This window comes from Varanus komodoensis, unplaced genomic scaffold (genome assembly GCF_004798865.1).
Source record: "Varanus komodoensis strain SLA01 unplaced genomic scaffold, ASM479886v1 scaffold28, whole genome shotgun sequence".
In the NCBI taxonomy this organism is placed as follows: domain Eukaryota; kingdom Metazoa; phylum Chordata; class Lepidosauria; order Squamata; family Varanidae; genus Varanus; species Varanus komodoensis.
This window is the reverse complement of record NW_025335727.1, coordinates 7,814,838-7,840,554: the sequence shown is the minus strand read 5'-3', so window position 1 is coordinate 7,840,554 and position 25,717 is coordinate 7,814,838. Positions and strand designations below refer to the sequence as shown.

At 44.7% G+C, this 25,717-nt stretch overlaps 1 protein-coding gene across 1 annotated transcript; it reads left to right on the top strand.

The window, feature by feature from the left end:
- The first annotated feature begins 1,203 nt into the window (after nucleotides 1-1,203).
- On the top strand, nucleotides 1,204-15,520 carry TMEM212 (transmembrane protein 212). The gene is made up of 5 exons (XM_044434401.1): nucleotides 1,204-1,271; nucleotides 2,110-2,251; nucleotides 3,042-3,251; nucleotides 11,681-11,740; nucleotides 15,161-15,520. The coding sequence occupies exons 1-5, from the start codon at nucleotides 1,204-1,206 to the stop codon at nucleotides 15,518-15,520; spliced, it is 840 nt and encodes a 279-aa protein (XP_044290336.1).
- Nucleotides 15,521-25,717: the final 10,197 nt, after the last annotated feature.

The window sequence follows — 25,717 nt, the reverse complement described above, 5'->3', positions numbered from 1 at the left end:
GATCCTACCCTGCATCTGAAACAAGATTCCTGGAGCGGCTTACAATCAATAAGCAAATAAGGCACATCACATGAACTAGAAGGATGAGGATGGAAGAGGAAAAAATTAGAAGATTCTGAACTTTCAGCAGGGTTGCTGGAATGGTCCCACTAATGTTTTCTTTTGCAGGCATCCAAATATTACACATCTCTGGCCCCTTCTGCACCTGAAGAGGCCTTTGAAGCTTCAACCTAGTCACAGTCTCTACACAAGCAAGCTCCTGGCCGTAAGCAGTCCTGAGAAGAAGCTGCTTACTGTTTCTAATTTTGACCGCCCCCCGCCCCCAACCACCCATACACCAGACACTTATCGTTTGTCTTTAGAAGTGCCAGGTCGCTCGAACCCCCAGTGATAAAAAGTCTAGTGGAAGTCAAGGCATAGCTCAGAGCAAAGCAAGCTCCATCAGTGAAGGATTACCACCACTGAGCCTCGGTCCTTGGAAGGCAAACACTGCAGGTTAACTACCTTCGTCATGAGGAAGGCATTAAAATAGCGATTGAATCCACATTGCCAAGGGATATATTATAGCTCTCCAGCACATGTTGCAAATGCACACACTGAATTAGGAGGCAACCGCCAAGTCATATTCAGCGAAGGACTCCTCTCTCTCTTGCCTCCTGCCACCACTGTGCAGGCATGAAATTACATTTCCAATCTATACATGATCTTTCTGCTTTTCTAAAGGGGTCATGCACTCCAAGCCTCTGGCATGTCTGCTTGAGTGGTGCATGCATTCTTTTGCCTGAGATCTGCTCCTAGCGGAGCCACCAAAAGTGACTGCCTTCCACCTGGTTTGCTTACTGTACAGGCTCACTAATGGAAGAGAGAGGAATCTAAAATGCCTTGAGTGTCCGTGCAGGTGTTACAGAAGCAAAGCCAGGCCAGGGTAGCTTCAATTCTGTCAATGCCCTGGCTGATTTCTGGAATGGAGAAAAGGTTTGGATGGTTCTGTGGTGGCGTCAGTCCTTTTGGACCTCGGAAGGTGGTTTTGGGGGATTCCTTGCTGCTCTGGCCATTGGTCTGTGGTGTTCCGTCCTTTCACCATGCTATTTAACATATGCATGAAACCACAGAGAGAGACTAACTGCACTTTTGGGATTTGATTGTGGTGCCCAACTCCATCTTTCCACCCAAATCCAATTTAGAAGCTGCTCTAAATTGACGATGCACGTCATGGACCAGCTGAGAGCAAGCAATCTGAAGCTTAACCCAGACAAGCTAAAGTGCTCCTGGTCAGCTGAAAGGGAATAAGATTTTAACTTGTGCTGCATGGGCTACACCTTTGGACTATGGCAACATGCTCTGTTTGGGGCTGTCTTCCCAAGCCGGCTGCAATTGTTTGCTTGGTAGAGCAAATCATGGGTAGCACTTTGCTGCCCTCTCCCCACTCCCTGCAGCCCGAGGTGACTGCACCATTCTGTCTAGTGGGAGGGGCCAGCCCTGTGCAGAAAAGTTCAAGAGTGAGATGCATTGCAGTTTTGTCTAAATGATAGGAATTGTTTCTTAATTTGCATCTCTACAGAATACTGGAATGTTATGATGACCAAAACAGAAAAACTTCCATCTCTTGAGCAAGACATCAGACAGGGAACCCAAAACTGAAGCAAACAAAATTCCCTCTGAGGGCTTCTTTACATGAGACCTTTACTGGAATGTCTTCCTACGTTTTCTTCACAGAAAGCACATCTCTGACATTCCCTCCATCCGGGGTTTGTTTTGCTCTGTCTTTCTAACACAAGCTGCAATCTAGCGGAACTGCACTAATACATGAAGGCTTTCATCCAGGTTTGGTCTGCATTTGGAATTTAATGGTTGAGTTTCCTCACTCTAAACGCGTGCACACACACACACACGCACACACACGCGCGCGCGCGTGTGCGCTAAAAAGCCATGCAAATGGAAAATCCGGGTGAGGCCTGAGAGGATGCTGCTACTGTGAAAATGCCCTTTGTGTGAGATCATGGACTTTAAAAAAGTCCTGGGACTCTCTTGACGAAACCCTGATAAAGACAGGATGTTAATGTTCTTGCAGGTGGACACCATGCTTTCATTTTCTTTCTCTTCTGTCAGTATCACGTTATTGGATGATCTGGATGCAAAGGATGCTGGGATTCCATTTAAGCTCTGCATAATTGGAAACAATGGCTGCGACTCAGCCAGAGTCAATAACTTTGCATACACCAGGAAGTGGTCACTCCTCATGGGAAAACAGGCAACAGAGTTATTTAAACAATGCATCTGTGGAGCTGAGGAGCAGTTTGCTTTAAGGTCGTAGTTCTGTACTAGTAAACAGAATTATTTGTAAATCAAGACTGAACACACAGAATCATCGAATCATAGAATGGCAGAGTTGGAAGGATCCAACCCCCTGCTCAGTGCAGGACACCAAATTGAACTGTCCCTCTCAGATGGCTGTCCAATTACATCCTCCAAAACTGCCCAGTCTCTCTTTGCATTAACAATTTCTTCTGGAATTCAATCTGGAATGTCTTTCAGCTCTTGGTAATGTGAATTCCGAAGGTTTGAGCCTATTCCTCAAGGTGGTGCGCTGCTGAAAACAAGATTAGTCCTTACCCGGTGATTTTCCTGCTCTGAAAACTAACAATGTTGACTTCAATAAAGCACCTTGGACACAGTCCATCTGTGCTCACTTAAAGCTGGACCTGACGAAGATCGCCAAAGGAAATATTGGTGGCAGGGGAGGCTTTTCCAAAGTCTAATTGTAGCTTTCGGGGAAGGCAATTTGGGTGAGGGTTGGTAGGGACGGGTGGGTATTGTGATCTCCTCCAGCAGACTCAAGCTTGTGTGATGAACTGCCATTTTTCTTGAACATATAAAGAGGTCTTGCTGATTCCTTTTCATTATCTTGCATTTCAGTGGGAATTTGCTAAACTACAGTGTGTTTTCTCTGAGCAGACAAACAAGGAGAAAGCACTGTGACTACGGTCTCCAAGGTGCTGCTGTGTGCCACGGTAGGCAACAGACCTTCTTGCTAACGTCAGAACAAGTCAAGCGCGCCGAGAGCGAGAGTGCAGGACAAGCTCAGAATGCACCCAGGGAACTTATTTGCGATCACCGGGAAAATACTCATTTCCTTGGGGATTCTAAGCCTCATTTCTGGGATTATTGCCTTCTTCCCTGTGTTTTCCTATAAACCTTGGTTTGTCGGATGGAATGTTCGCATTGCTGCTCCCATCTGGAGTGGAGCTTTGGTAGGATGGTACTGCTGTTGCTTTATTTATTGGTCTGGTCCATAATGCATCTTCCCACATCTTTGTGATAGATGATGCAAATACGGGCCAATATACAAGCTGCTGTGTTTTGTTTCTGTGCTTTTCGAATGCAACTTTTCTTGGATACTGAGATGGAGGAAAATGGGCAAACTATGATTAATTTCTTGGAAAGGTGTTTCCATGCCTCAGTCTGACTAGGAACGGCAAGGACTTTAGCTGTTCTTTCTCTAAGCCTGGGTATGCAGAGGCTGTGCAAATACAACCTGTTCTTGCTAAATATATTACAGGAACAAGGAAACACAGTTTAGTGGTAGATTGAACCTAAGATAAAATGTGTGCGGTGGGCGGGGGGCGCAAAGAAAACCAACCTCTCTGGTATGGAGTTGTTTGTTTTTGCTTTAAAACTTCCAGTCTCTCAACCGTGATGGACATTAATGGTCTAACTCCATAGAAGCCATCTTCTTATGTTTCTCTGTATCATTTTGTCTTGGTCCAAGTTACCTTTAATTGGATTATTGAATGTGCATGCATTGAGGCATGTGCCCCAGAATCCACAACAGATGCCTAGAATATCTGTGTCAGAGAGAGCAACGTGAGAGAGCAGAGAATTGGAAAACTGTTGCCAAAATGCAGACTATGTTCTAATGCTAGGGTTCCCGATGTGGGGCTGAGAAGCACATTGTGAATGTGGATATAACTCTTGGTGCCTACCAGGCTCTCTGATCCTTCTGACTCTTATTGTACTTCTGAACATTAGTTACTTGATTAATGAGTTTGTTTTAACTGGGAAGATGCCACACTGTAGAGAGAAGGGCAGCCAGCCAGTGCTACCTCTATCTGGGTTCCAAAGATCGTGTGCTTTGGAGCTCAGATCCCATCTTTGGTTTCCGCTTAAATTCTTGGCCATGAAACTTCTCTTTTAGTTTTTCCCGTTTACCTTCTGAAAAGTTAGAGTTTTGTAACTGGTCATGCCCCCCATGGCAGCCATTTTGTGAGTGAGCCTGTAGAATCTCAAGATTCCAAAGTGTCCATTGACCCAGGTTATTTGGAAAGCCCTGTTTTAATTCCTTCCTTCACACATTCAAGCAAGCAAACAAAACAATCCCAGAGTAACTGCAGCAGGAAAAGAAATGGGGAGAGAGGCTGCTTAACCTTTTCCTTTTCCCATTGTTTCTCAGCTCAGAACGACCATGCTAGGCTGACGTTTCACCTTTGGAATAAAGATATGGCAGAGCCAGCTCCAGGTTTTTAAGGGCTGTGAGAAAGAGTGCTTGCCACCTGTGAAGAACCATCCCACCGTTATCGTCACTGGTTGCTGTTGTGTCTTGCCATCCTTCTCATTGCAGTTATGTAGTTAGGATCTGCTTGCTTGACAGACAAAAACTGAGGGAACAAGAAGGCCGTGGCATCTGCTGTTGCTGCTTCTCGGCACTCCTGTTGTCTGGACCAGGGAGAGGAAGGGAAAAAAGAAAGTTGCCACTGAAGAGGAAGGCCCTCATTGGAACATGGGCCTTCAGAAGGCACCTGGCCGTGCTTCATTTTGATACCACCCTTGTGGGGACCACGTATCTTTCTTCCTGAAATGGAGTGGTGGTGGGGATGTGGCAATGATTCCTTTGAGATGAGAAAGGACTAGAGTCATAGACCTGGGAAAAACTTAAAAATGGTCCAGATAAATAGTTTGAAAGATTATTCTCTCATAGCAGGGTGAGATCTTGGGGAGCCCTGTGCAAAGTCAGGCTTCCTTCTCAGTCACTGGGCTCCAGTAAACATCTCTAGCTGCAGAGCTCAAAGTGGTGCTGGGCAGCTGCGTTTAGCTGCCCTTTTAATTTTCCGGAAGACCCAGAATGGCATTAGCACATTGTGGGATATTTTCAAAGGTTCCTACGTCCAGCTGTCTGGTGGTGCTTGATGTGCTGGTCCAGAAAAAAACTGAAGGGGTCCCGGGGAAGACATCAGCAGTGGGCCCTGCCAGGGTGAGTCAACCCTGGTAGCTCTCCAAGAATGCCCGGTGGTGGTGCTGGCACTTTCACATCCCCTTCCTCGGCTTGGAACCAGGCTTGCTTCAGGTTGCTCGGGGTTTTTAGACAAGCCACCTGTGCAGTGCGGAATTTGAACCTCAGATGACGCATGTCTTGGGAAAACTGACGTAGGAAAACTTTCTCACTTCATGTGAAATGAGAGCTGAAGCGTGTTAGGGAGTCTGTGTGTGTGGGATGCACGTAGCATGAAAATCCAGTTCTACAACCTTCCGCTGGAGATAGGATCTTGGAGGAAACAGAAAAATGTTTCTGATCATAAATCTCGTGTTCCCTTGAAGAGCTGCAAAGTTCCAAAGAACTCACCAGAGAACTTACTAAGGATCTTTGTTTCTAGCGGCCTGGAACAATACACAATTGGTGAAGCTGACAATTTGATTCATGCAAAGTTGGTGTGGTTGCAATAGATTAATGAGCTGTCTCCTTATTGGCCCGTATCTGCTCTGGATACAGTCTGCAAACTATATTGGCTTCTGGCTTTTGTGGTCTTACAGCATCTTACATAGTCTTACGGCTTGAAAAACAAAGACTGGGGCTCTGATTCCCCCCTCCCCTTTCCCAGTTTAGCCCTTCCCACCCATCTCCACTGACCAGAAACCCAGTGAATTACTTCAGGCCAAACTAGAAGGATGCAATATGGGAGACTGTGATTCAGTCATATTGTGTAATATGGCGGGGATGGAAACCCACCAGAATTTCCCATCAGCTTGTGGCTTGGTCTGGCTCCTTCCCAAGCCTCACTTCTCCTCGAACTCCTAGGAGGTTAGTTGGGGAGCCCTTTCTCCTTTTCACTCCAATTAGCAGGGATTCTGCTATTGGGGTGCAAGGAACACTACACTAAAGGAATCCCCACACTGACGGGAGATAATCATGGAGATTCTGGGATGCCTTTTAGCACACCACTGGCCAGCTAACTGGGAAGACAAGTGCCCAGATAAGTGCCTTGCTCACTCCATGCCCATCAAATGGGGGAAGCCCCAGGGCAGCCAAGGCGTGAGGTACAGGATGCTTCTTCACTGAAGATCATGAGCTGGAGGCTCAGCTTCACCATGAATAGAATATCCCTGACTGGGTGGGTCCCACCATCTTGCACTCAGAAGGGCTGGGGGGTTCATTTATGCCCCCCATCCCAAAGAGGTCCCTTGCTTTTGCTAAATGGATTCCCCCTGTGCCTAATGGCAGCCTGGAAGGACACATTTCGACTGAGGCTGTAAAAGGTACAGGTCTTCTTTCCCATATGCCAGAATTCTGGTATAAATCAAGCCAGAGGGGGACTGCTTTTAGCAAACTGAAAAGATGTTAGGGGATGCTCTCATGGCTCTGCTTGGTTTGCACTCTGTACCTGCCCAGAAACCCCTCCTTCTGTTCTTACTTCAGCCAGAGTTGAAGTATGGCATAAGAAAGAGCTGCCGGAGCTGACCCTGGGGAGTCCCAGCACAACATAAACCCATATTGCAGGTGCGGAGAGGAGGGCTGAACCTGAGAGAACAGACGGTTTCCTCAAGCCACCTAATGAGTTCCTGGGAGAGGAGAAATTAGAGCCAGGGGTCATGAAGAGCTGCACAGGAGAGCCACTGTGGTGTAGCATTTGGTGCTGGACCAGGATTCGGGAGATCTGGTTCTAGTCCTCATTCATCCATGAAGCTCCCTGAGTGGCTTTGGACACTGACTCTCACCTAGCATACCTCACAGGAGGAGCAGGAGGGGAAGAAATGAGGGTCTGCAGTGTGAGAAGGCTGTAGGCAACAGGACACAGGTGTGTGACAGAGAAGGAACAAGACGTGACCTGGAGGAATGAGGGAGGAAGCTGAGATTGGAAGGCAAAGTGGGATGAGACGGAAGGTGCAGAATTACAGTCGTGCAGGATGTTCCATCCTCTTTTGAAACAGCCTGCCAAACTTTCAGATGCTGGCCTGTCATTTGCAATATTTTGCAAGTCTCATATTGTGAAAAGAAAACAAAATGGGGGCATGGAGAAAAAGAACAACAAAAACCATTGTTCTCTGCAAAACTGCAGCTTTGCAGAGTTTGCGACAGAAAGATTCCCTGCTGGAGCAGTTAAAGTTGGAATGGAAACTGATCAACTCAGAGCTGAAGCTATCTGACTGGAGCTGGCCCAGCAGGGGTGAGATGATCCCTCCCAGCTCCGGTTCTCTTTGTTCCCTCCACCACATGTGTAAATTGAGGGAGTGTTGGTTGGAAATGCGGACGGCAAAAGAGTTTGGCCCTCCTTGCATGCTACAATAGCTCATCACAGTGTTCTTATTTTGTTGTATTATTTGTTCTGGCGAGAAGCTCTTTTCGGATCCTTTGCAGGCAGGCTTTTCTTTTCTTTTCTTTTCTTTTTTTTGCCGGATGAATTTCGCCAACAGCCACTCATGACTCCAGATGTTTCTGCTTTTGTTCATGGGAACTTTTTTATGGTATGGCGATGCCAAGATTATAATTTCAGGCTTAGTCTCCTAAGAAATCTATCCAAACTCCTATTTTGTTGTTGCAGAAAACGGCCATGAATGTGAAAATCTAAGTCTTAAAAATGGGTAGGCAGGGAAGGGCAGAACCCGTCCGAGGCTGAATGCAAAGTTTTGGAGATTTGGGACTTTTATGTGGCAAATGGTTGAAGCAGCAAGCCATGAAAACCTAAGACTTCTGGTCTGTCTGCACTAGGAATATGTAACTAATGGTCCACAAGTTGTGTCTGGCTCCAAGGGTTCCTGGTTGGCCCCAGCATGGTTTATAACCCCAAAATGGGCACAAACAGTTCCCAACACTTGCCATGTGGACATCATAGAAAGGGTCTTTTTAGTGGTGGTACCTCCATTATAAATGTCCTCCAGCAAGAGAAAGACACACCAACACTGTTATCCATTGAAGGGTTAAGGTCTTTTATTCTCTGAGGTTTTCAGTAGCGTTTGTGGTTTTTTAAATTGTGGTCTATGGTTTAATTGATTTTCCTCTGCTTTTTATGATCTTAAAAAGATTTTCCACTTTTTTGGTTCAAGCGTTCTGCTTTTCTTTTTCTTTCCTTTTTTTAATGGTTAATCATTGGGTTTATTCCTGTGAAGCAATTTCAATATTTTTAGTGCTGACAAGCAACCTAGACAGGTTGCAAATAATAAAGACATGATTAAAATAATGAAGAAGACAGCTCCACTCCAGCCGACAAAGATGAAAAGGCCCCTTGGACCTCCTCTCCCACCCGCCCATGGAAACAACAGCAGAGGCTCTTCTCACAGAATAACCATACATAATATCCTAAATGCGTGGATGGAGACATTCTGGTCACCTCTACCGTGCCTGATCCCTTTTCCCCTTGTCTTAGCCAGCTATGTGTGCTACTTGACAGAGGTTGCTCACTCCAAATCTAATTTTAGTTGTTCAGTAGTTTAAAAATACCGCTTTAAATTTTGCATCAACATTTTATTTCCCCTTCTTTTGGTATTTTGTTGCATTGCACGAATTGTTGTCAACTTCCCAGAGAGGTTAAGCTTTGAGGCGGCATGGAAGTGAAACTGACTTAAACTGAAAGGCAGTGAACCACTGGCAATGAACCACCTTGGAATTGTACCACTATGGTTAGCATCTGAACCACAGACTGGGTAGGAAGGTACAGAGTTCACTGGCCACCGCTTTCCCCATGGTGATGGGATGTGGACTATTTGTACTGAAATTATTCCTAAATGTATATCTTCGATGCATATAAATCAGAATCTTCTAATTCAATGCAGTTCTGTGCCTCTCTTTTGGCAATGTGGTATCGGCCAGTCCATCAGATAAAGGTCCGCATAGAAAAACGTTTTCACGTAGTGTCTGGAGAGTGAAGAAAGCTGACAGGAATAACATTAGTGCTGGAGGGGAGCTTTGCACATGCTCTGGACCAACAGAAAGACAAACAATGGGTCCCAGATCAAATCAAGTCAGAGCCTTCCCTAGAAGCAAAAATGGGGGAAAAAACATGAGTTTGTCATACTTTGGGCACATCTTGAGAAGGCAAAGCTCCCTGGAGGAGACAATCATGCTGGGGAAAGTAGAAGGAAGAGGAAGACCAAGTATGAAATGGATGGCCTTGATAAAGGAAGCTGCCACCTTGAATTGACAAGAGCTGAGCGGAACCATCATGGATAGGACATTCTGGAGGGTTTTCATACATAGGGCCACTATAAGTCAGAGATAAGTTGATGGCATATAAGAACTAGAACAGAATCTGTACCGATAGCTCTAGAATTTCCCTCAAAATCTTGTGGGAAGAGCTGCATGCATGTATCAGGGAGCTATGTCGGCACTATTCTCACTTCTATGGAATTCATCAAATTCAGAAGCTTGGATGGCAGATGCCATCCTGAGTTCCCACCCACTAAAGCTAACATCCCCTGTCCATGTGAAAAGGGCTTCTAGCTTTCCTGTTGTCCACCTCCGCTACTTGTTCCTGTCCATGAGCAGAGAGGGATAAGCAGAATGGACATCCTTACGGCACTTAGTAAATTCACGGTGGTGACAGGATTTGTACTGGCTCACATTTTCAGTACAAATTCTGCACCAGCTCTTAGGAATTTAGTCATAATAAAAATGTAACAATTGCCCAGCTGGATTGAGTTCAGTCTTCTGTCTTCAACAATATGTTGTGATCATCAAGACCACTTATGCCAGAGAAGATGCACGTAAGTGGTTTAAGTGGCGCAACATTAAATCTTTAGGACTTAATCCATTTGAATGAAAAAGAGGAAAAAAACACAGAGATACTTGGCAGGCCAGGCTTCAGAAATAGCATTTCCAGCTCTTCATAATGAAATGTGAACTTAATCAGCAGCACCTGCCATTGCCGATCATAGAAATAACATCACTGGCTTGGAAAGCGGGATCCAGCACCTTCTGGAAAGTAGATAAAGGGAAAAGGCTTAATGTTAGATTTCTTTTACTTTCTGGGCCAGGCGGAGGACAGTTCCAGTTGTTTTTCTTCATAATTTAAATGATAACATTTAACAAAAAACCCAAAGACGGGGATATCATTACTGCAAAGAGCCTATCCATATTTTATTTAAATAAAAAATTTCAACCTATCCATAAATCTATAACAAGAGTCCAAATACAATATGTGGGGGCTCCTTCTCTCTGCCTCTGGAGACAGTATGGAAGACTGTCGAACATAGTGATGGCTCACAGTTTGGATGACTTAAAAGGAGACTGGAGAAATACATGAAGGAGGACGCTATCAATGGCTAGTAGCCACAATGGCTAGTAGCCGCATTACCTCCAACATGAGGAGCACTCTGCCTTGGTAGACAGTTGCTGGGGAACACCAGCTGGGGGCGCTACTGTACTCTCATCCTACTGATATGCTTCCTGCAGGCAGCTGGTTGGCCACCACGTGAACCGAATGCTGGACATGAAAGGCCTTGGTCTACTCCAACACGGCTCTTCTTAAGTTTCAGGAAGAGCAGCTCTGGGCTAACATTTGACACGCATAAGTTAGACAAGGACAAACAGCTTCCAGTGTAAGTCGTGACACGTGCTAAGAGCGCTGCCAAGAACAGCAATTCACCTCCTTTTCCTCAACTAGTTCTTCCAGTCCCTGTCATGTATACTAAGGGAGCCAGGGGACATGATGCTATTTCATCATGGGTTTCCTCACCTCAACTCCATTTGACAGCCTTCCATGAACTGGATAGGGATAGTGACATTTAATTACACATTTCTCTTGTTTTTTCATGCTGTCAGTTCATCTCTGATTTATGGCAAACATTTGACTTCCTTTCCAGAATCAATCCATCTCCTGTTTGGTCTTCCTCTTCTTCTGCCTTTGGCTTTCCCTAGCGTGATTGTCTTCTCCAGTGAATCTTGTCTTCTTACGATGTGCCAGAAGTACAACATCTCCAGTTTCATTATGTTTGCTTCCAGAGAAAGTGGCTGTCCCAGAGCTGCCCAGTGAGCTTCATGGCTGATTGGGAACTAGAACCTGGATTTCCCAGGTCTCCAGTCCAGTGCTCTAACCACTGTATCACGCTGCATTTCAAAATTACACCATAGTCAGCAGAATCGTCTCATTTACTATGAACAGTACGCTTTAATAGCATTTAATATGTTTCTAATAACTACGTAGGTATCAATGTCCACATCACCTTGTTTAACTTATTTGGGATCTATCTAGCCCTAGGAGCAGAAAGGGGTTGTTTTTTAATCCTACAAGGCAGAATTCTATGCCAGAGTCTGTATTTGCCTAGAACACAAAGCTCTTCTGTTGTTCGTGTATTTGTTTCCTTGTGTTGTGTTTTTCAAGATGTCTGCTTTGCAGCATGGTCCAAAGAGAACAAAGGACTATTACCATTGCTAACTTTATGACATGTAACTGTATACTTTCCCCTCTGTCTACAGGCTGTTATTGCAGGTGTACTCATTGCTCTGGCTGAAAAACAATGGACCCAGAGATACCTGGTAAATTTATGCAGATATTCTATATGTTGTCATATTCTAGGCAGAAGGCAAGCAGAGTTAATCCAGGCACAGACTCAAGAGAAAGAAAGCATCCATTTTTCCTGCCTTAAGCTATGGATCAGATAAAGAATACAGGGCTTAAAGCAGGCACAATTTAAAACATTCAACCAGATTTACAAGACCAAGCAGGATCCAGAGATATTTCCTGACTTGAAAGAAGGGAATGTTATTAGAACCAATGAAAGCCATCAGACTGGGGGAACTTTTAAAAAGGTATCTTCTGCTCTTTTTTTGATACATGGAAAATGCATAAATAGGAAACACCATCCTTGCAAAACGATTCTTACAGTGGTTTTGTGTTTGTTTGTTTTTGTTTTTCGCATTTGGGTTTGGCTACATTTCCTTTTCTACCAAAGCAAAGAATTTTAGATTTTGAAAAGGATATTGTGCTTCTTGTCCACAATGAAACTCATTTAAGCTTGTCTGTTATTCTGCTCATGCAACAGCACAAAAGCAGATTCACAGATGTAATACAGATTTTCCTGCACCGTCCCATAATGTTGGGGAATAAAAGCAGCATTGAGAAGCATTGTCCTGCTTTGATCCATACCCCTCCTGAGCATTAGATCACTACCCCTCTAGGGCTTAGATACAGGGGTTCTTGGCACCACTGGGTAACTGCCAAGGCCCACGCAACAGCAGGGGTCCCACTGCTGACCCCACAGAACACTGGCAGCTCTTTCCTTTTGCTGCTGCTGACTCTCCATCTCTTCCCATGACGCCTGTTTTACAGAGGATGATTCCCTTGTTTTATTTGAAAGGATTGCAAAAGACAGTCCTCTATCTGATTGTAATCCATGTTCAGTTTAAAGAGAAAGGGCCCTAAGAAAGGAGAGTATGACCCTTGAAGTTCCTCATGAACACTTAGCGGTGCCTAAACAGAAGCTGGAATGGCTGCCTAGGTCACTCAGTCCCCATCTTCCTCACCATGGTTAGATATATCGCATTTCTATTTGAATTATAATAATTATTCCTAAATATGCATCTGCACTTAAGAGTTAGCATTTGCAAATTTTATGCCATTTTCTTCCTTTTTGGACATACTGTCCTTCATTTTTAGTAATGTCTAAGTGGCCACCCTCCTTGCCTCTTCTTCCTCTGAACAGCAGTGTGGATTGGACCCAGAGGGAGTGAGCAAGCAAATGGCCAGGAGCCACAATGAGGAGGAAGATTGGACCTACTCAGGCAAGGAGATGTCCTGAGAATATTTTTTTCCAAGTATATCCCCAAACCTTTGATCAGCACTGCAAGGAACCATGTGCTCCTATGCTTCCTGTTGGTGTCAAACCAGTTCATGAATATTCTGGATGAATGTTCATATTTTCAGAGATTGCTTCAAGCCCGAAAGTCTTGTGAAGAGAATTTGTCAGCATTTGCATGTGAAAGCAAGAGTTGTGTATCCAACTGACCTGACTGGGCCTCACATTCATCTCTCATCTCGGTGTCTCAGCATGGCCCACATTCCCAGACTCCCCCTATTTCTCCCCATTCCGATTCTGATCCCTCTGAGGCCCAGCCAGCAGTCCTTGCAAATGAGCACCCAAAGGAGCCAACCTTCTCCCTCCCAACATCAGCTGTAATTCCAAACTCTGTGGAAGATTGTCCTGCTAACTTGGCCATCAACATTGTTCCTAAAGATGCACTCTTCTCTTATTCCTTTGTATCCCTGATTATCACAGGCCCCCAACCATATGAGTCAGAGGGAGGACAACTAGAGCATAATTAGTTATCCAACCTGTTTCAGAGCTAACTAATTTCATCATAGGTCATTCTCAGAACTATCTTGTGGGAACAACAGAATCTCCCTCTGTCAATTTCTGTGTACAAAAATCCATCCAGCTCCTTACAGAACTCCTTGAATAGAAAGGTCCAACCCATCAACATCTAGGCTGATTGGCTGGACCCACTTACAGGGCCTTTGAAAGAGCTGGCTAAACTATGTGAGCATGTTGTTAGGAGGGGGTGCTATCCTGTTTTATTTTTCCTGGATTTTATGAGCAACATGGGCTAATTGGATTAATAAATATAGCTGTTTAAGTGGTTTTAATTAGAATTTTTATAAGCTGACTGGGAAGGAATCTGTTCCAGTTCCTCTTTCCCATCAGAGGAAAAAAAGTACTAAGCAGGATTGGTCAATGGTGCAACTCATTATAAGGCAGCAGTATATGGTTCATATCCTCCTACGTTCCTCAAAAAGAAAACGCCTTCTGATCTTTCTCTGATGAGGCAGTGGGTTTACAGCCTTGTTCAAATGCTGTGCAGTTTGCTTCTCCCTCTGCTCAACTGTATAGCTGTAAATAAAGCCAGATATTAGAAAAATGTCCTGCGCTTCCAGGGAAGTCTTCTTCCAAAGAAAAGCAAGACCAGATAAGCACTGCTTCCTTTAGCCTCTCACTGCTCAGGGAACTGGGAAATGCATAACAATATGTCATCTCAGCAGGGCAGAATGACATTGGCCACAGTGACATGTACAGTAACTTAGTTACATTCTGGTTAGACTACAGTAATGCACTCTACATGGGGATTTCCTTGAAGACAATTTTGAAACTGCAGCAATTTTGAAACTACAGAATGCTGCAGTTAGAACACTTCTGGGAGCTGGCTGTTTGGATTACATTACGTCTATTCCGCATCATTAACTTTGACTGCCTGTCAGTTTCCAGCCCAATTCAGGGTGCCGATTTCCTCCTCTAAGCCCTGAATGATTTCGGACCACATTATCTAAAGGACTACCTGCTTCCAAATGAGTCTGCACAAGTATTAAAGTCACCATCAGAGACCTTACTGTCTGGTGCACCATCCAGAGCCATTGTCTTGGAGGATACCAGGGTCTGGACTTCCTTGGTGGAGGCCCCATGCCTTTGGAATTCTTTCCCGAATGAGATACATATGGCCTGATTACTGCTGTTAAAAATATCCCAAGACATTAATTTAAGTTTGCACGGGATGCTTAAAAATCATTAGCTGTTTCCATGGTTACTGGTATGTATTTATTAATTTCAGTTGTATACTGCCCAAAAGTTGAGGTGTTATTTAGTTCATTGTAATGACCATGTTTCATATTTTGGTAATATTGCAAAAATTCCCTTTGAGGGCAGTGCATCCAGAAAGGTGGAATAAAGGCTTCGGCGAATGGGGCGGCAGAGAAATGTTTTAAATAAATAAATAAATAAATAAATAAATAAATAAATAAATAAATAAATAAAATTATTTCAATGAAAATATAAATAAATAAAAGTGCAATCCGATGGTCCTTCCACACGGGCAATAGGATTACCTCCTAAATGTCACATATAAATGACAATAACTTTTGCATCATCTATTGCTGAAAATAACAACAGGTTTCTGCTTCAATTCCAGTGGGAAGCCGGCTTCACCTTTAACATCTTAAATATCATCAGCTCCCCAGTTCAAGGCACCATTGCTTTTGCATCGCTCTTTCTCGGCCCTTACTGCTACTACTCTTTTGCTGGGGCTTCAGGTACAAATTACCTTGGCTATGCCATCCTGCTTCCTTTTCCTTATGGCAAGTTTGCCCCTGCATGCAGAGACCCATCACACTATGAATGGTACCACCTGGCTTTGCAGCTACTCGACCTGTGCTCAAGCATTGGCATTCTCTGCGCATCCCTGTCGACAGTAGTCAAACTCACCGCAAGACTGTTCCAGTTTGGACACTTAAATGTGAGTATTAGTGATGGTTGGGAAAGTAATGACTAGATCCTGAAGGAGGTATTTTGTCCAAGGGGTTCACACTTGTATGCATGATCCTACAACAACGTGGGACCCACCAAGCCAAATACTGCCCACCTGTGGATCACCCAGTAGGAGAAAACAGCAACAGGCGCTCTACCAAGCCGCCACTGAGTAATCATAAATCAGTGGTGGACTGCATCAACACATTTTCCGGCACATAACCTTCTTAAGCTGTGGAGCAACTCTGTAATCCCAAGCTGCTCAGTAGCTGCCATTGATCCAGAAGTCAGCACATGTCCCCTTCATGGGCTCTTATTTATTTATTTGTTTGTTTGTTTAGAAAATTTATATGCCGCCCCATTCGCCGAAGCCTCAGGGCGGCTCACAAATAAATCAATTAAAATACTATAAATTAACAATATAAAACAAGTTAACAATATAACTCTTTCAGTAAGCAGGCCCATAGGCCATCCAAATGTTCTGCATAAGGTACCAAAAATGTTGGAAGAAAGTTTGGAAGACATAATTGCAAACTTTTAAAGAATGATGTGTTTAAAAAATGAATGGGGTAAAGAAAATTTAAGAGAGCAGTCCCTCAGTCAGTAAGCTTGCTTTCTCATGGCCATGATCAATAGCTGCTATTCCTCCTCTTCCTCTATATTTATTTATGGTTACATTGATACATCATTGTATCTGTCTCGTCATGGCTACTACCAGCTGGTTGGCTGGCAGGGAACCATTTTCTGGTGCTCCTACTCATCATGGCCAATGTCTGGGCCACACTGAGCAGCAGATGACCTAGCTGGTTACAGTGGTGAAGAGGAGGAGCAACTCCAGGGGGTTCTTGCCAGTGGGCCCCCAGTGGCATGTGGGCCCTTGACAGGTGCCCATCTATCCCTACACATGGCGCTGGCCTTGTTATACTAACTGAGAACTTGTGCTTCCTAATATAGGCAGAGCAAGACCATGCAGGAGTCCCTAAAGCCACTCCATCCCACACCAGTGTTGCCAATGTTCTAGAAGGGCCCGTGCTTAATGCAGGAAGGAGCTGTTTCTTTTCTTTATGTCCTTGGAGCACCTTGGGAGAGGCAGCTGCTTCACACCTGTTGCTGAAGCACCTGTTCCCAGTCTACTCCCAGGGTGCCATGCTGCTAAGTTAATTTAAGAAAAGTCCGTGATCTTTCTATGGCTTGTGGCTTTTAAGGCATTTGTGGATCAGTACATCAGGTATTTGGAAATCCCACTGCCTAGAAGCAGTTTAACTAAACTGGGGCCACTAGAATATGCCTGCATTTTGATTTGGTCAGTAATTCCTAAGGAGTTCATTTTATTTGTTAGGAAGCCCAAAAAGGAAGGAAGGGAGGGAGGATGGACTAATGTTCAAATTCATCCAGGGTGTTTGAAGGAGGAAACTTCAATGAGTTGAAGGCAGGGGTGCTTAAAATAAAAACGAGACATCTCTAGTCCATAAAAAGGGAGCAGTGGATATCTTCCAATGGTCTTATCTACACTGTTTTTAAATGATCGGTCATCCTTGGTTTCATGAGATGAGAGGCAAACTGAACCTTTTGTATTATTAGGGCCACTGATTGATTTATTTTTCTAGTCCCGCTTTCCTGCTCTTTGATCTAGCTGCAGGATTAACTATCCTCTTTGCTTTGCTTCATATTCTTTGTAATACAAGCTTCACTGGAACTGCCCACATGCCTGAAATCAAGTATAGGGCTGACGTACCTGAGAGGTGTTATATTGCATGACTAAACTTCACCTTGCCAGGCAGCCAATGATCAGGTGTGCAACAGGCTGGGGGTTTCATTGTTGTGCCACAACTGAAACAAAATGACTGGAGGTTCAGAGAACACAATAAGTTGCGCTCAGACTTTTAAACATGCGCTGACTATGGACTGTTGTGCAGCTATGAATTGTTGCAACGTAGTTGTCTGAGTCCAACTGTGTTAAAAAGTTAAGAACAACTCATTAAGAGAATCCATGCTTTTATGTTGAGTTGCAAACTGCAGTTCGTTGGCCATGGTGTGCTGTCTTGGTTGAATTCAGACAATGAGATATCTCATTTTTGTTTTGATGGTAATTTATATTCAACCCATACTCAACCCTTGAATGTGGGTTATCGTGTGGTGTGAACCCATCATGTCCTAAGGCCAAAACCGTCACCATCACAGCATGACTCAATTCAGCTTGCATAACAATGTGCATAGAGATTTACATAACAGTAGGGCTAAAAAAGTGGGGGAGGGAATGCTGATTCTTTCTTCTCTGTCCTCTCCTGAGCCCCAAATCACATCTCTGTAGCTGTCCCCGCTGCCATTGCTGAATCCCACTAGAAGCAAAACAGCTGGGAACTAGATTGAGCACACATGGAAGGCACGTTGGGCACCTGCCAAGAATCCATACTTCCATAGGGTCTCATTGGTAAGAACCCCTGGAGTCCCCACTCCACCACAGCAGATGTCAGTGCCTACTCATGCCTTGGCTCTGTACCTCTCAAGCAAGGAAGGGGCAGCAAAGATTAGAAAGAGGAGGAGGACTAAGAGCAGCTGCTGATGGTGAAAGTGAGCAGATAGACTAGATGAAGGAGGGTATTTTTAGGATGTCTTGCCCAAGAGCCCTGAACATTTGGAGCTGGCACTGCATCCACTGCTTGACTCTGCCCTGCGCACTGCCTGGAGCAGTGCCTACCCTTCCACTAGGCCACAACTAGGGCTTAGAAAAAGTTCAGTGAAATTCGTCCCTCTAGTAATTGGTCCCTCTAGTATCTGCACACTTCCTGGCATGTTTGGCCCAGCCTTAGAAACGGAGCTGAGCCAAGAGGAAGTCCACAAACACTGGGAGAATGAAGGCTGTGCAACCAGCATTCTTCTTCCACATCAGGGCTCCTGGGGAGCCCCACGCAAAAACTCGTCTCCTACTTCATGTGCAGCAGCACAAAAAAAGCATGTGAAGTGGAAGAGTGTCACTGCTTGCACAGCATGTGGACTCGATTCCAGGCTTGCTCACCAGGAACTTGGCCTCAAAGCCATGACAAAGTGGACCAGAGTCCAGGGAGCTAAGCCCAGGTATCCAGTAGATTCCTGCCCACAAAATGGGTTCTCCTCACACCCCTAATCAGGCCTACCAGGTACCCTTTAGTTGTCTTGGGCAATAGCTCCCATAAGGCCTAACCCTAAGCAGCACAGCCGTTGGTTGTGGATTATGGCATTGTGCTCTAAAATATCTGGAAGGCACCAGATGCTCTACTACTGCACTTGATTTTATTTTGGTTTTGCACTGCCAGCATCCTGTCCTGTGATCAGCTAAATCATAGCTTGTCTTCAGGACCAGACCTCGGAGACCTGCCAGTCTGTCTCACCAGTTAAGTACAGGCTCAGTCTCTGTGGCTGAGCCAAGATCAGAGCAATCTTTGCGTCTTTGCACTGTTAGGCACAACAAGGGTTAAAGCAGTAGCATTCATTATGAAGCCTCCATGACAAATGCACTGAATTAGGTTAACTCACATCTTGACCTGCTGGGGGCAGAGGTTAACACCAGACTCCCTGGAGCGTGTTCTTGACCTGGTGCTTCTTTACTTTGCAGGAGAAAAGCAACACAGTAAGGAAAGCTTTGCACTTTACTTGACCTCACTTGGAGCCCTCACTGGAGATATGTGCAGTGATCTGACTCAAAGAGATTGCATCCAAACCAGCTGGTTCTGCTTTTTCAGTTTGGCCTACAGAACTGGTTGCTCCCACCCATGTTATGCCTCACAGTGTCAGTGGTGGTTCCAATCTGTTGGTTCAAACAAGGAAACATCAGTATCATTACACTTATTATAGATAAACCAGTGTGACACCAAGGGTGCACAAGCCAAACCAGCAAGCTGTTTCCATGTAGTTGTGTGATATTTCCTACTTGAGCATGTTTGATGCATAGATTGTGCAGTGCCCGCCAGACATTTTGGATTTCGTCTCCTAGTATTCCTGGCCATCGGCCATGCTGCCTGCTCCTGATGGGATAGGAAGTGCAACACCCCTGTGAAAGGCTGCAAGAAACAGGTTCCTCCCTCTGAAGACACGTATTTGGACCCTTAGGTGTTTCTAGAAAGGAACTCCCAAGTAAAGAGGCAAAGAACCTAAGACAGAGGGAGAAAAGGGAATCTCCTTCATTCCCTTTGCCCTCCTGCACACTAAGCCTTCTTCTGAAAGCTATTTCTACCGAGGCAACTTTAGCAGGGACCCACTGGTTGCGACAAGCAGCCACCAGGCACCAATTTTTCCCTTCTTCCCCAGTCAGATGTAACCAGCTCCCATATTCCTCAGCTGCCCTGTGGTTAGCACCTGCCCAAGACGTGTTTGGAGGCCGAAAGCTATGCTTGCTAGCAGTGTTGCAACTTTGCTAGAATGGGGGGGTGTTGAAGAGAGGGAGCAAGTCTACCCTTGACTTTGTTTCAACAGATCTGGTGAGTCAGTAATTCATGGGAGATGTCTATTTGCTTATTTTTATGTATTTATTAAAAGCGTTCCAGCCCACCACTTTTATTCATGTTAAAATATTTTTATGATGACGAGGGCCAATCACAAAATATTTATTGCTAGTGAGACTAAAAGATAAGGGGCTCATCCAAGTACAAGCTAGGCAGGCTCTGAACTTTATTTATTTATTCATTTCATTAATTTCTATACTGCCCAACATCTGAAGCTCTCTGTGCAGTTCACAACAACATATTAAAAAAACAATATAAAATACAGAATTAAAAAATATTAAACATTGTAAAAAGTTGACAGTACAAAATGTAAAAGCAACTTTAAAAGAAGTTTTAAAAGAGACAGTTAGACCGTATCTAATACCAGAAGGACTCAGTAAATAATTAAATCTCCTGTAGTAGAGGACAGTCTTTACCTGGTACTGAAAAGATAGTAAGGTTGGTGCTAGGTGGGCCTCAGTGGGGAGCACGTTCCAAAACTGGGGGCCACCACTGAGAAGGCCCTTCTAGTTGCCATCAGCCAAGCCCCTCTCAGAGGTGGCAATCAGAGAAAGGCCCCAGAGCTTGATCATAATGTTTGGGTAGATAAAGGTGGAAAGAAGTATTCCATCGGATATTGTAGTCCTAAACTGTGTGGGACTTTATGGGTCAAAAACAGCACCTTGAATTCGGCTCGGAAGCACATAGGCACCCAGTGCAGAATTGGTGTTATATGATCAGACCATCTGATCCCTGCTTTTAATCTTCCTGACACATTTTGCATAAGCTGCAGCTTCCAAACAATCTTGAATGTAGAGTGCATTGCAATAGCTTGGTTTAGAGATTATCAGCGCATACATCACTGATAGCAGGCTATCTCTGTCCAGATCAGGATGTGGCTGAGCTACCAGCCTGGTAGAAGCCACTCTGAGCCACTGAAGCCACCTGGGCCTCAAGTGACAAGGATGGCTCAAGGAGCACCCCCAAGCTATGAACCTGCCCCTTCAAGGGGCAACCATCTAGAACAGGTTGGATTCCTTCCATCTGGTCAGAAGAACCATCCACCAGTAGCACATCAGCCTTTTCTGGATCAGTTAGCTTTCATCCAGTCCATTGTTGCAGTCAGGTACCAGTTCAGCAGACCCACAGCCTCATCTGCTGAAGATGAAAAGGAGAGAGAGAGAGAGTTGCAAAACTCCAGGTGACCTCCCCAGTGGTTTCATGTAGATGATAAATAGCATGCAGAACAAGACTCCCCTGAAGAACCCCACACTGGAGGATCCAAGGGGGAGAACAAGAAGTCCCACCCTTGTGATGCCACATGGTGATATTTGGTTGGATGCAGAATGGCCAACAAGACTTCCTCTGAAGATTGGAAGCATTGACTGAAGCATCTCTAGGGGAAGATGGTCTGCTAGATAACAAAAATCCCCTTGGGTCAAAGAACCCCTGAGCAGGATAAACTCCACAGGAAAAAGAGGAATAAAATCACAGCAAACTCCCACGATCCAATATAAACATCTATCTTTGAATAAGGATTTTCTTGCGCTTTGTAAACGCCCTGTTTGCCATTGGAATGCAGATAGGAGCACTTGTTCTCCAAAAAAGTTGGCAAATCCCCAAACCTGTATTTACATTCACAAAATGCACAATGTTAAAAATGGACAACTTTAAACAATAGCTCAAGTATGTGTTTTTTAAAAATTAATATTTGAAAAATGCATAACTTTTCTTGTTCAAGCTAACTGAAAAGTAGGTAGCAAATAAGAATGAGAACCAGCTGGACTGTTCTTGGAAAAAGAGCATGGAGAATTTCAGTATGTTCGAGCTTACCTATCCCTAACAAAATCAGACTCAGCTGTTACTGAGACTGTTACAAAAGTTTGGTGCAGACGCAGGCCTTTGGGATGCCTGTAGCCCTTGGAATGTGGAGGACTAAAAGCATCCTGTGTAGGTCAGCACAGGAGGGGAGGGGACTGAGGAGCAACTGGGAAGTCTTGTACTTGGCTGTGCCAGTCTGCTCTCTCCAGAACGGGATGGTTATTCTTTTGCGACAGCTGCAAGTGGGGCAGGCCCTTTGAGCATGGCATCCCAACTCCAACATCGGAGGTGCCTTCACACATCGGAGCTGGGATTTTGCAAGATCTTATGGCAAAGTGCCCCCTAAGCACTTGATATTGTCCAAATCAATGCAATCGTCAACCAGCAGTAAGCTGGTGTAGCTTGGTGGCAAAAGTGTTGGGCTGGAGACCTTCAAGATCTGGGTTTAAGTCCCCACTTGGCCATGGGGTGACTTTGACCTTGGAGCCGGTCTCTGCTTCCCTTACAGCTACAGGTATGGTTCCTACCATGCTGGCCAGGCTCCAAGATGGCAGCCAGTTATTTGGAGATGGTTTTGGAGGTGGAGTGGTGAAGAGAGAGGAATCTTGGCAGTGTCTCAGCCTCTCCTCCTCACCGGAAAACTGGTCACCCAAATTTTTTAGAGGGACCATGCAGGGGAAATCCTTGCCTCCATCTTCCTCCTGCTGTCCACTGGACGTCTGCAATCCTCTGATTCTGGAGAGTTACAGAAAGCTACATTGGGTGGCACCCTAGCTAGGTTTGTGTTTAGTTTAGTTTTTCTTGAAAAAACAAAACAAAACAGTTTTTATCCTGCTCCCCCAAAAAGTTCCCAGAGCAAATTCCATGTAATTCATAAAACGAGGCAGTTGCTGCCCAGAGTTCCACTCTAAAGAGACAAAACACACAGGGAAAAATGGCTGGAAAGGAAAGATGTAAATAATATGTCGTCTTTAGTCAGGAAAAATTCACTACTTCGCTTATTCTGCTTTGCTCCCTCCCAGTACTCCTGCTGCTGCTGTTGTTGTTCTTCTTCTCCACCTCCTCCTCCTCCTCCTCCTTCTTCATGTTATGTGCCATCAAGTTGACTCTGACCTATGGTGACCCTATGAATGCAAAGCCTCCAAAATGTCTTGTTCATGACAGCCCTGCTCAGCTCTTGTAAACCCAAGGCTCTGGGCATGTTTATGGAGCCTATCCATCGCATATCTGGGCTTCCTTTTCCTCTTCTGCATTCTACTTTCCCCAGCAGTCTTGACTTCTCAGCATTTATACACCACCTTTTTACTTTTGTGGGGAAGCCAAGGTGGCTCGTGTGTACTGCTGTTCATGCCCAGAGAATGGTATTGAGTGGTATTAGAAATGAAATTGTTGTTGTTATTCTCATCCCCATCCCAAAAAGGGCACAACTGTGATTTACCAAATAGCATTTGGTATATGTAAGCCCAGATAGGTGCATGTCCACACAACTGGGACATCAGCCTAAGAAACAGGGACTTGTGGTATTAAGGATGAAATCCTATGTATATTTAGACAGAAAAGGGCCTACGACTCTAAGCGTGCCCCAGCCATAGGAATCATAAGACTTCTTTTTGTCCAAATGGTATTTGGTATTTGGCAGTCCTATAACAGAGACAGAGAGAGAGTCTTCTGGCTGTTGGACAGCATGCAAATGAAATTAATTAATTAATTAAAAACCCCTTTGGTGGCCTTCCCTTCCCTGTATTTGGTCACAGTGTTCCACGTGTGACTGTTGCACTGAGCTTCGCAAGAGCAGGAAAACTGTAATGGAGCTGCGTGGACATGTGCCAACCCACCAATGAGGATTTGTTTAACGAGCCTCGATATTTTCAAATGAGGAACTCAATTGTGAAACTGCCATCTGCATTCTTAGAGCAGAATCAGGAGGGAGAAAGGGCCAGAGGCGCTGACCTAGACAGGGCCCAGCTGTCTCTGACCACCGTTTTCCCCTTCCTTCAACCCCCCTCCTCCTCTGTCATGAAATGTAACTGTCCAGCTTGTTTTCATTTAATTATTGGAAGGGGTGGAGAGAAAGAAAGGCTTTTAACACACACACAAACACACAGAGCCAAGCATTTTTCAAGCTTATTCAAACATAGCAAGCCTCTTTGAACGAAACGAAAATACTAAACTGCAGATAAGCAGCTCCAGGGAAAGAGAGTTATAGGGCATATAGAACAGTGCATGGGCAGCGCCACCAAGAATAGCTTCTCCCAGGGAAACATCTAATAATAGAATAGCAGAGTTGCAAGGGGCCAAGAAGGCTATCAGTTCCAACCCCCTGCTGTTGCAGGACACCAACTTACGCTATCCCACTGGTGCAAGCAAAGAAGAAGAAACATACGCAAAGTTATGCTGGATCCAGTGACAGCCTAATGGAGCATTTTGTTCACACAGTGGACAAGCAAACCCCAGTGGGAAGCCCAGAAGCAGGACGTGGATGTAACAGCAGCCTCCTGCTTGTGGTCTCAAGCAGCTCCTTTACCAAAGCATGCTGCTTCCGATATTCATGGCAGTATCACCTAGCAAGACTAGTAACCATTGGTAGCTGCATCCTCCGCACACTTGTCTAATCTGACATCCAAGTGGGTGGCTGTCACTACACGTTTGTGGCACAAGATTCCATGGTTTAATTCTACACTGTGTGAAGGAGTATCTTTATTTGTCCTGCATTTCCCACCACTCAGTTTCTTTGGATGATTTCAGGGCAAAGAGAGGGGGAGTTTGAGCAGTTTGTCCATCTTACTCACTCTTTTTTTCCTAAGCTGAGAAGCCCCAAACGTTGTAGCTTTTCTGTGCTTCTAGTCATGGCATTCTAGCACACCATCATCCTGCACAGAATTTTACAGGCTCTCCAGACATCAGAATAAGCACATAAGCACATAAGAAAAGCCATGTTGTATCAGACCAATGGTCCATCCATTTCAGTGCTCCATGCACGCAGTGGCAAACCAGCTGTCCACAGGATCTCTCAAGCGGATGGGTACAAGATTTCTGCCTGCCCAAGATCCACGGCAACTGGTATATGCAGGCAACCCTGCCTCTGATGACAGAGGCAGCACATAGCTAGTAAGGCTGGTAGCTATTGAAAACCTCCTCAGTTAATTTGTCCAATCCTTTTATAACCCAACTCTGTCTCCCCACCATTTCTTGGGAAATCTGCTAAGAAAGAAAAGTAGCACTGTGAGCCAAGTCTTAAGATAATTCACATTGCTGCATTCTTGATCACTGCATATGGGTGAGAAAGCCGGACAGTGAAGAATGTTGACAGGAAGAAAACTGATGCATTCAAAACATGGTACTGAAGAAGAACTTTGCAAATACCCTGGTCTGACCAAAAGACGAGAAAGTGGGCCCTAGATCAAATCAAGGGAGGAGTTTTTCTGGAAGCAAAAATGATGAAACTGAAGGCCTCATACTTCGGGCATGACATGAGAAGGCAAGGCTCACTGGAGGAACCAATGATGCAACGGAAAGTCAAAGGCAGAAGGAGAAGAAGAGGAAGACTAAAGTAAGATAGTACATAACAACAAATACATATATTCAAAGGAAGGCAAACACCCAATGCAGGGTGACACACTACTATTTTAGCAAAAAATCAGAAAAAGAGCTCTAGAAGAAGCTATATGAAGGAGGTGGGTGTATAGCACCCTTAACACAACCCTGACCTGGTTTATAGAGTATGACTGTGGGTTCTTGAACCCTGGATTGCTGTGTTGTGTAAGTGTAGCTGGGGTCATACAATATAACAACCCACATTTCAATAGCAACCCATGTTCAGCCCATATTTGATCATGTCACATTATGTAAACCAAAAGAATGGTTTGAATCTGAGTGCGTTGAATCTGCTCTGATTTAAGACCCACTCATTTCAATGGGTTCACTCTGATGCTGGATACCACCCA